This window comes from Phyllostomus hastatus, unplaced genomic scaffold, assembly GCF_019186645.2.
Source record: "Phyllostomus hastatus isolate PE091 unplaced genomic scaffold, TTU_PhHast_1.1 phas_contig_277, whole genome shotgun sequence".
Taxonomy (NCBI): domain Eukaryota; kingdom Metazoa; phylum Chordata; class Mammalia; order Chiroptera; family Phyllostomidae; genus Phyllostomus; species Phyllostomus hastatus.
In genome coordinates, this window is record NW_025333832.1 from 1 (window position 1) to 11,496 (window position 11,496).

At 52.2% G+C, this 11,496-nt stretch overlaps 1 protein-coding gene across 1 annotated transcript; it reads left to right on the top strand.

Moving 5' to 3' along the window:
- Positions 1-2,880: 2,880 nt before the first annotated feature.
- On the top strand, positions 2,881-8,049 carry LOC123818233 (carcinoembryonic antigen-related cell adhesion molecule 1-like; the record flags this gene model as incomplete). Its single annotated transcript, XM_045838211.1, has 7 exons — positions 2,881-3,159; positions 3,486-3,740; positions 5,692-5,812; positions 6,802-6,854; positions 7,189-7,220; positions 7,651-7,692; positions 7,934-8,049. Coding segments are annotated over 7 exons (848 nt in total), but the record flags the coding sequence as incomplete, so codon positions are not given.
- Between the last annotated feature and the right edge of the window lie 3,447 nt (positions 8,050-11,496).

The following is an 11,496-nucleotide window of genomic DNA, read 5'->3' on the forward strand; positions in this document are numbered from 1 at the left end:
GTTGTTCTATTACAGATGTCCCAATTTTTCCCACTTTGCTCTCCTCCAGCCAGCCTACCACCTGCTCCCACAGACAAGCCCCACCCTGTTGTCTGTGTCTCTGGGTCATTCATACATGTCCCTTGACTAGTCCCTTCCCCTTATTCCCACCCTTATATCCCTCCACCGCTCCCCACTGGTCACTGTCAGTCTGTTTCTTTTCTCCATGCCTCTGGTTCTGTGTTGCTCATTAGTTTGTTTTGTTCATTAGGTTCCAATCATAGGTGAGATCATATGGCATTTGTCCCTCATCACCTGGCTTATTTCACTTAGCATAATGCTCTCCAGTTCCATCTATGCTATTGTGAATGGTAGCAGCTCCTTCTTTCCTTCTGCTGCATAGAATTCCATTGTGTAAATGTAACATGGATTTTGGGCCCACTTTTTGCTGATGGACACTTAGGCTGTCTGTGGCACTTGGCTATTGTAAATAATGCTGCCATGAACATGGGGGTGCATAAGTTCTTTTGAATTGGTGTTTCAGGATTCTTAGGATATAATCCCAGCAGTGGAATCACTGGGTCAAAAGGCACATCCATTTATAATTTTCTGAGGAAAGTCCACACTGTTTTCCACAGTGGCTGCACCAGTCTGCATTCCCACCAACAGTGCACTAGGGTTCCCTTTTCTCCACAACCTCTCCAACACTTGTTGTTTATTGATTTGATTATGATGGCCATTCTGACCAGTGTGAAGTGGTATCTCATAGTGGTTTTAATTTACATCTATCTGTTGGATAGTGATGATGAGCATCCTTTCATATGTCTATGGACTCTGAATGTCCTCCTTGGAGAAGTATCCGTTCATGTCCTTTGTTGATTTTTTAATTGGATTGTCTTCCTGGTGTGGAGTCATATGAGTTCTTTATATATTTTAGAGATCAAACCCTTGTGCAAGATATCATTTGCAAGTATGTTTTCCCATATGGTTGGATCCATTTTCATTTTAATGATGTATTCTTTACCCATGCAGAAGCTTTTAATTTGATGTAGTCCCATTTGTCTATTTTTTTCCTTTATTTCCCTTCCCCTAGGACATACATTGGTGAAAATATTGCTGCATGGAATATCTGAAATTTTACTGTCTGTATTTTCCTCTAGGACATTTGTGGTTTCACAATTTATATTTAAATCTTTCATTCATCTTGAGTTTATTTTTGTGTGGGTTATAAGTTAGTGGTCAAGTTTCATTTTTTTGCATGTAGCTGTCCAGATCTCCCAATACCATTTATTAAAGAGGGTATTTTTACTCCATTTTATGCTCCTGCCCCCTTTGTCAAATATGAGTTGACCATAGAGACTTGGGTTTACTTCTGGGCTCTCTATTCTGTTCCATTGGTCTATCTGTCTGTTCTTATGCCAGTACCAGGCTGTTTTGATTACAGTCTTGAAGTATAGTGTGATGTCAGGTATTGTCATCCCTCCTACTTTGTTATCTTCTCAAGATTGCTGAGGTTATTCAGGGTCATTTTTGGTCCCATATAAATTTTTGGAAATATTTGTTTGAAATTTGTGAAATATGACACTGGTACTTTAAGAGGGATTGCATTGAATCTATAAATTGCTTTAGGTAGTATGGACATTTTAATTATGTTAATGCTGCCAATCCATGAGCATGATACATGCTTCCATTTGTTTGTGTCTTCCTTAATTTCTTTCTCCAGTGTCCTGTAGTTCTCCAAGTATAGGTCTTTTACCTCCTTGGTTATGTTTATTCCTAGATACTTTATTTTTCTTGTTGCTATAGGGGAGTCCCTGATTTCAAACCCACTGTAGCTTCTTCCTTTGGTCACAGTGTGTCCCGGTTGGACTCAGAACTTGGTCTGTGACCTTGAAAGTTCTCTAGACAGAGAGATTCCACCAGAGACTGGTCTTAGACCTTTGAGGCATGAATAATGATTCTCACATATTCTTTCACAATTTAACTCAAAGTTCTATCTCTAATGCCAAATACAAATAGTCCATGAGGGCCATATTTTCAGCAAGTCCCAGCTCCCCCACTTCCCACAAGTCACCCTTCTGTAGTTGCTGTTATCTGAATGTTTTAGGAAGGGTCCTGCCCGCTGCAGTAGGAGACAGGACACTAAAGACCGAGGGCAGAGAGCCTGGTTCTGCTGCCAAAGCCAGCTCTGTGTCCCTCACTGTATTCCAAATCACTCCTGCACTCTGATCAACCCTTTCTGTGGTCACTGTCTCATGTCAGTCACCAATGAAACAGTCACCAGGCCTGGGCACACTGCCCACCTCATGGCCCTGCAGCCTCAGTCCTAAACTGATCCCCAAGACTTGCTTCTGGTCTCCCCATGGATTATTTCTGCTCAACCACCCAGTCCCAGGCCACACTGCCCAGTCTCATCAAGGTATAAGGACTATGGGAGACTCTTCCTGACTCATCCTTAGGATAGCCTTGGAATGTGAGGCTACCATGGAAACACATCTTGACCCAGCAGTGTAGGTCGATGCAGCTTAAAGGGACTCAGCACCTACACATTCCATATAAGATCTCAAGGACAGTCAGGAAGTCAGCTGTCCAGTGAAAAACCAGGACAAGTGCCCAGTGGTCTCTTGACTCCCAGGCCTACATCTTCCCATGATCAAACCCTGATACTCTAATTGACTTCTGAGAAAGTCTGTACTTTCTCCAGACACAGAGTTGGAGGCCTTACATTCTCTGAGCACTCAGATCCTCATGCATTTGTTTGTCTTGAGATACACAGACCTGCCTTGTTCTTTTAAGGATTCAAGTTAGCTGAGAGGTGAGAGGTGCCAACTCTAATTGAAGATACCTTTGAAAAAGTCAAAGGTGCCACCCTGGGCAATGTTCTCTCTGTTACCTGCACAGCGGAGTTACCCAAACCCAGCATCACAAGCAACAAATCCAACCCCGAGGAGCACAAGGACCCTGTCCTGTTAACATGTGAACCTGAGACTCAGAACACCACCTACCTGTGGCTGATCAACAGTCAGAGCCTCCAGGACAGCACCAGGCTGGAGCTGTCCAAGGACAACAGGACTCTCACTTTGCTCCATGTCACAAGGACTGACACAGGACCCTATGAGTGTGAAACCCGGAACCCAGTGAGTGCTGGCCGCAGTGACCCCTTCACCCTGAATGTTCTCTGTGAGTAACTTCTGTCCCTGTGTGGTCCAGGCTGCCACCCAAATCCACATGCCAGAGGCCACGCTACATCCCCCTCAGCCCAAGTACATAGACCCTCACCCTGGTCACCCATGGTGGTCATGACTCCCTGTCCCAGGAAAATCCAGGTGGGCCTCAGGTTTAGGACAAACAGGTTATCTCATCCTAGTGAACACAAGGGTTATAGCTGGGACCTTTTACAACAAGGTTGGGGCCCAGCTCAGAGGGACACTGGGGCCCTTACACAGGCCAGGAGCTTCCCCTTCCCTCTGATGACATCATGTGTGGCTTTGCTCTGTTTGCTCCAGATGGCCCGGATGCCCCCTCCATTTCCCCCTCAGACTCCCATTACCCACCAGGGGCAAACCTCAGACTCTCCTGCCACACAGCCTCTAACCCACCTGCACAGTATTCTTGGCTTATCAATGGGAGACCCCAGCAGCCCACACAGGAGCTCTTTATCCTCAGCATCACTGCAAGTGACAGTGGATCCTACACCTGCCTCGCCCATAACTCTGTCACTGGTCTCAATAGGACCACAGTCAGGACCATCAAATTGACTGGTAAGTACCTCCTGGACCATCAGCACTGAGCTCTGGGGTGGAGGTTGGTCTGGTTTTCAAAAAAGAGCCTGGATGTTTTCTCCATCCTGTGCCCATGGAAACAGCTAATCACAGATTCTTCCCCTGAACACTCCCCCACCTCTCTGTAGTTTATCTCTTCCCCTTAGTCTTCTCATTTGTCATAGCAGAGCTGGGGTTCAGCCTCGGAAATGAGGAATGGGGTTCTCTCAGCCCCAGAAAAATTCCACATAGTGGAGAGGGCTCCACAGAGTGGGAAACACAATGGGCCTCATCATCAACCTTCTTCTTCTGTCACTAACTCCTTCCTTCTCTCACCTCCTTCTTTTCTGTGACTCACTCCATGTGCTCCAGAAAACATATGAGGCTTTGAGTCAAGCTCACCTCTTTCTTTCCAAACAAAATTGTGAAACCCCCTCTAAGGAGGGTGAGCAGGACAGTCCCCTGTTCCCTGCTCTGCTCCAGGCTCACCTGGCACCTGACTCTGCTGCCCCCTGTGCAGAGACAGGGCCCTGGAGAAGTTGCATGGGTGGCTTGTCCTCAGTCTGGCCAAACTGAGCCACCCATCAGTGGGTGGCTCCCTCGGGTCAGGCTGCATGGAAACAGGCATAGTGTGCCCACCTCTGAGCTGTGTCCTGGCTCTGAGGTCACCAGCTGTGTAACACAGTGTGACACCAGCATGTGTGATGTTCCAGTGGAGAGCAGGGAGTGATGGTGCTTACCTGACAGGTAGATTCCTGCATGAAGTCCCTTCATGGGGCAGAAGGAACAGTGCCACAAAGAGTGTAGTGTGCCAAGAAGGCTGAATCCCAGCCTTTGTTAAACTGTGACTGCTTTTCTCTAGAGGTTTCTCTTCTCTGTGATATTCAGTCCACAGGCCAGGATTGAGAGTTCTATTCACACTGAGAAATCCATTGGGTTAGAATTATTGGGGTCCTAAGGTCCTGTAGATTGGTGGGTCTGCACCCATTGCTCTCATTGTCTTATAAATTGTTTAACAAACAGGAAAAGCCTTCCCTTCTGACCCTCAGTTTCCTCCTCTGGAAACTGGAATGAAACAGCTGCACCTTAGAAATGTTGTGAGGATGTTTATCATAACATTTATGACATTAGAGTCCTCAGACAGGGTCACTCACATTTAGGGCTCTGTCAGTGCTGCCAAATATTGATATTATTTGTATGAACGTTGTTGTCATCAGCTGTAAATCAAGACCTGCTGAAAATGTTGTTTATCACTCACCCCTTCTGTGACCTCCCGTGGTTTTTAAGCACCTCCCATCCCAACTTCTGTCCATGCTCCATGGGGGTGACACCCACCTCTCGTGGGGGTGGAAGGATCAGAGGATGGACAGGGATTCCCACCCTTCCTGGGCCACTGAACACAGTCGGTGCATCCTTACCATGAATCAGCACTGAGCGGACAGGTCAGGGCCTGCCCTCTGAGACTGTCATCAGGGCTGGAGAAGAGGAAACAGAGGGAAGGGACACAAGGTGAGAGGGGAGAGGAGTCAGGAGGACAGTGAGCAGGATGATGGAGTGTCAGTGTGAGAGCATGTGCACAGTTAGAGCTGATGGATAATTACAGTGTGCAAAATGAAAGGATGCAAACTCAGGCAGGGGATCAAGTGAGGACTTGACCTTCCCATGAAGTCACACTATTGGGGAGGTTCCTGTCCTGGGTCCTCAGTCTCTTCCCTGGTCACTGCCTCTCCACCCCCATCTACCTGTGGGACCTTCTTCTGTGGACCCAGGTCCACTATGGTTCCTTAGGCCTTGCCTCACAAAGACAATGGGATGACAACACTCAGAAACCACACACAGAGATGGGGACACTTCCTTCCTCCCTAAGCAGGCCTCCCCCCTGCAAGGCCCCTTGTGGTTTCCCCTGAGTGGACTTGGGCCTCAACCCTCCCTTCTTCCCTTCTCCTTTCAGCAGAAAATGACTATTCAGGCTACTCAGTGGGGACTGTCGCTGGCATCGTGATTGGAGTTCTCGTCCTGGTGGCTCTGGGGACCTCCCTGGGGTGTTTCCTGTACCTCAGGAGGACTGGGAGGTACAATGGCATTTCCTTCACCAGAATTCTGCCCCCACCAGAGGCTGACCCCATCACACCCCAGGCCAGGAGGATGGAGGTCCTTCCCTGATGCTGGGCTGGTCCTCTGTCGACTCCTGACCTCCCCAGGGACGTTCCTAACTCACTCCCTCCAGCTCCTCCTGCACCAGCTGCTGACCAGGACAGTTTCCTCAACAGCTTCCTCATCTATAAATGAGTCACAACTAAGGAACTGCCCCCTCAGGATGGTCCTGGTTTTCTCCTCACACCTGCATGGGGCTGCCAGGGAGTATGGGCTCAGTGAGGACCTGCTGCTGTTTCTGTAAATCCACCCACCCTGTGAGGGGGATCTGCTGCTCCAGGATCTGAAGGGCATCCTGGCCAAGGTCACACAGCTGAGGGTAGCAAAGCCTGCATAGATCTGGTGGGCTCTGGCGCCCCCACGTGGCCAGTTTGGGAACCACAACCCCTGGTGTGTGAAACAGGAGACCTGGGCCTGGACAGGACAGCAGACCCTGTGTTGCTGTTTTGGCCTCCAGTGCAGGCAGATGGAGACAGAGGACAGGCCCCCGTCACAGTTCAGCTCTTGGGCCTGAGGGGTACATCTGGCCCCAGCAGGGCACCACTTGCATCCAGAGGCAGCAGACACCAGGCCCCCAGTGTCCTGCACAAGCCACTGGCCCTGCTTCCCTCTGAGGCCTTGACCTTCCCATGAAGCCAGACCCTCCGAGTGGTTCCTGACCTGGGTCCTCAGTCCCTTGCCTTGTCATTTCTCTCCACCCCTGTCTGCCTTTAGGTTTTACTCTATGGGACCAGGTCAGCCACGGATTCTTTAGGTCTTGCCTCAGTTTCCCTGTCCTGTGCCCTCCCCTTCCTAAACAATAGAGAGAGGTCCCCACCCTCTGATGGAAAGGAAGACCCTCCTTCTCCCCCATTGTGACACCAAAGCTCTCCCTCCTCCCCTCACAAATAAGTCTGACCTCTCCTAGGGCCAGTGATCCACAAGGCCTCAGAAAGCACCGGCCCCCAGCATCCACCCCAGGTGAGTGTCTGCTCAGCCTGGGAGAGGCTGGGCCCCGGACCTCCCAACAGTGTCCACCCCTGCTTTCCCCCTCGGGCTCTGACCCTTCCCTGGGCTTCAGAGTGGGGCTCTCATCACCCACACAGGACAGAGGACCCCAATCGCCCATCACCCCTGACCTTGAGGGCTGCATCATGTGTCACCACCTCCCTCACTGGACCCCAAGACGGCAGAGGGTCTGTCTCTGGGAGATGCTCTGTCACCCCTTTTTGTCTGGAGCTAAAGACCCACCCCCTCCAGGGCAATGGGTGAAGCATCCTCACCCCTGAGTGCTAACTTCTGTCTCTGCCCCCAGGCCAGGGTCCCTCTGGAGCCTCCATCTCCCTGGTGAGTCCATCCCCTCCCCATCTCCTTACCCAGGGCCCGGCTATGCAGGCTCAGGGCAGGGACACCAGGAAACCTCACCACACAGCACAGACCCCACCTCCAGAGCATCTAGCACAAGGCCCACCCCACCCTGGCAGGGAGCAGGCACCCACAGCAGGGACAGACCTCCACCCAGTCCTGAGTCTGCACTGGTTCCCTGGGGTGGACTGAGGAAAACCCTGGAGTCCAGCATCAGGCAGAGCAGGCACTGAGAGCACCAGCCAGGGTTCCCAGACTAACAAGGGCAACGGGGGTGCAGCGTGGACTGAAACTGGGGTGCAGGGTGACAGGTAGGTGTGGGGACAGCTGCTCAGGAGGCAGAGCTGTCACTCCTGTGCAGAAATGGCCTTCCACCCTGTCCCCTGATGGCCTCTCTCTGCCCCCTGCACAGGGCCCCCTCCCCGGCCCCAGGACAGCTGGCCCCATCTATGAGGTGAGTGTGGGTGATGAACATTATGTCCTGCAGGTCACAGGGGCCCAGGACCTGCCCCCAGCCCAAGCATCGCTGTGCTCCATGTTCAGGAAATGGCAGCATAACCTGCAAACAGAGGGTGGGGAGAGGGAGGTGCCTGGGGACAGGCACCCCCAGCACAGGCAGGCCCCAGCGCACCTGGGAAATGCTGCACTTGTTCTGAGGGGGCTGCAGGGCTCAGGGGCCTCTCTTTCCCTCACAGGACTTGCTGCACCCGAGCACAGATGTGTACTGCCGCATCAGCCCCAGAGCCAAGAGGGCTTCCTAGTTCCTCCCAGTTCTGCTGCTCCAGGGCTGTGGGGAGGGACAGCCTGAGACCCAGACCCTGGGGGGTTGGGAACTGGAGCCTGAGCCAGAGAATCAGCCCTGAGCCCAGAGGATATTCAGGAACCTGGGCCCGAGGTTGGGGTCCTTCCTGATTACTGATGACCCAGACTGGCCACCCTGACCCTGATGGACCAGGGTAAAGGTTCCCATCTTCCAGAAAGTGACTGGGTTTGTGAGGCACTGAGGACCACCTGTGTGATCTGAATAAAGGGGACCCTCCCCTCGTTTGCTCTTTTCTACCCATGTGTACTTTTTTAAAAAAGGTTTTATTCATTCATTCTTAGAGAGAGGGGGAAGGGAGTGAGGAAGAGAGGGAGGGAACATCGATGTGAGAGAGAAACATGGATTTGATGCCTCTCACATGCCCCCAACCAGGGACCTGGCCTCCAACACAGACCTGAGCCTTGACCAGGAATTGACCCAGTGACCTTCTGGTTTGCAGGACGATGCCCATCCCATTGAGCCTCACCAGTCAGGCCCGAAAGGGAACTTCTTTAGCAAAAATTCACCTAAAACTCTTGGTCCTTTTGCTCCAGGGTCACACAAGGGAAAGAACTCTCCAGGCTGCTGTCTGTGTTTCCTGGGGAGAGGAGACACTGTGGGTGTGGAGGTGGGGGGGGCGGTGCTAAGGGAAAAGTAGAGCCCTGATTGGGTCACTTGGTTGGTTGTAGCCTCTCCCTGTTGTGCCAGGTTTATGGGCTCCCTCTCTGGTGCAGGACATGCAGGAATCAAACCAGTGAGTGCATGCGTGGGCGGACCAACAGACCAATGTTTCTCTCTCTCTTATTTCCTATCTCTCTCTTCTCTCTCACACACACACAAATCAGTAAATAAAAAATAAAGGTAAATTAAAAAATTAAAATAAAGCAACTGCAGAATTAAGAGGAGCTGAACCAACCAGGAAAGCCCAGTGCTGTCCTGACACAGCCCCAAGGACCAGTCCATGGACACTGCCCAGGGTTTGTCCCTTTGCACCTGTGCCCTGCGTCTCAGGAGCACCCAATAAGTGTTCATCTCATGTTCTCACATAGATGAGCAAGGGTCCTCCCATGAGGTCATTGCCTATACCCACAGTTAGGCCATATTCCTCAGTGGAGCCCCTGATGAGTGTCCAAGTATCCTGTGTCCTTCCTCCTTCCTCCCCTGGACCCGGGTGGCCTCCACAAACAAAGTTCTCTATCCCCAAATCCAGGACCAGGGATTTGTCCATGCTCTGGGCTCTGTCCATGGCTCTGTGCTTTGACCCAAAGGCCAGCCCTCAGGTCATCTTCACATCTGGGGGACACAGACAGAGGCTGTCAGAGTAACCAAGGTGGTGAGGACCCAGGACTCTTGCCCTGAGCAGCCCCTCCTTGGCCTGTCCATGACCTCCACCCCCACTTCCCATCAGTCCCAACTCTCCTACTGCACCTGGACCTCACTGACACAGCATCCTTTCCACAACTGAGCACCCAGCTGTTCCACCAACAAACTCTCACCCAGGCTCCCATGGAGATGGGACCAAATGTCTCCTCCTGCACCTGGCCCAGCTCCTCCCACACACACCTCACCTGCAGCCCCCTCTGCACTCCTGGGCCTGCTGTTCTCAGTCCTTCCCTGAGGGCCCTGGATGGGTGCTATTCCCATGTAGGTCCACTCAGGTCAGGGTGCCACATTCACCCAAGCAAAGCTGGTCCAATACCGAGGCTCAGGAGGACATTCCTGTTCCCTGAGTATCATCTGTCACGAGATGAGACAAAATAACAAACAATTACAGGTTTACATCACGACCGACCTCTGACCCCCTCCCTGTCCCAATGCACATGAGGTTAGACAATGCACTTGGGTTAGACAAGGCGACGCCTCTTGCAGGTTTCCTGCAGCTGCTGCAGCCAATCACCACACACTTAGCTGAGTCACACAGCACACATGATGGTGTAGACGTGGCTCATTCCTTCTGGAGGGTCTCCCTGGTGTCCTCGCCTCTTCAAGTGCTTAGAGGCACCTGCATCCCCCTGGCTTGTGGCCCCCACCTCCATCTTCAGAGCCTGCAGTGCAGCATCTTGAAGCTCCCTGTGCTCTGCTGCCCCCCCCCCACCACACCTCCTCCTGGGTCTCTGCCTCTCCTGCCCCCCCTCTGTCCCTTAGAAGGACAGGACCTTGTGATTTCCATATGCCCAAAGGTTAACCAAATACTCTCAAGTCACATGATCTCTCATCTGTACGTTTCTTCTGTTAGGTGACATATTCACAAATTCCAAGGACAAAGATGTGGACTTTGGGGGCCCTTGTTCTGTCTACCACCCCTCTCCAGACTGAGTCCATCATCTTCCTCCACCATGAACTGCCAGTGGGCAGCCTGGACTTGGTCCTGCTGACTCTGAGGTCAGTTCCTGCAGTGACATCCACAACACCCTCCCGCCTCACAAGGGAAGGGAGACAGAGGCCCTTCCACACACCCAGCAGGCCCCCTCCACCTCCTCCTGTCAGTAAAGCTCCTTGTGAACAATGAAAACAAAGCAGACACAGCTCCCAGCTCCCAGCACACAAGCCCTGGTTGCATGTCCTCAGCACCACAGATGGGATCTCAGGACGCTGCTCCCAGGGGCTGCAGCAGGGTGGATGCCATGAGAAGGGACTGTGGGAAGGCCACTTGTTCCTATTCCACAGAAGAAAGACACAACTAGGGGGATGTTATCACAGGGAAAACCTGACTCTGCTCCAGTTTATGAATCATGACCCTATTGCATGTGGCTGCACATCAGTTCTTGGCACTGCTCACACAAGGCCGACTGTTGCACCCAGGGATGACCTCTCAGAGGCTGGCCATGCTCCAGCCTCAGGGAATCCCTCCCTGCCTCTGAGGGTCAGGCCACTGTCTTGCCTACAGCACAGAAGGGATGTTCCCAGAAGAGTCTTCATATGCTCCCACCACACCAGGTGCTGCCCTTCTCTCTCCCTCATGATTATCACTCACTAGTCCCTCCTGTAGCTGCTGACTAAGTGCCTGACTCCCTGCTCCAAGGATCTGACTCACCCAGGCCTGTCTCTGTGGTGTCCCCAGGCCAAGCCTGATGCTGACACAGAGGAAATGCTCAGGGAGTGGTCACAGGGACAGAAGGAAATCAATGAAGGAAAAACCAAAGACCAGACAGACAGGACACAGGAAGACACACAGACACTGGCACCATTGAGGGTTCTCCTGAGGACCTGGGTCCTGGACCCTCAGGAAGTCAGGAGGACAGGTATGCACAGGTGAGGCATGACCTCCTTCAGGACCAAGACACTGACCACACCCACCCTCACCTCTCAGCTGTGAGCAGCTCCACTCCCTGCTGTGGGCTCTCCTGGCACCACCTGCTCTTCTCACACAGGGTCCTGACCAGGCCTGGAACCCCTGACCCAGATCCAAGGGTGATGTCAGCACTGGGCAGGACTGAACCCCCTGACTGCACAGGG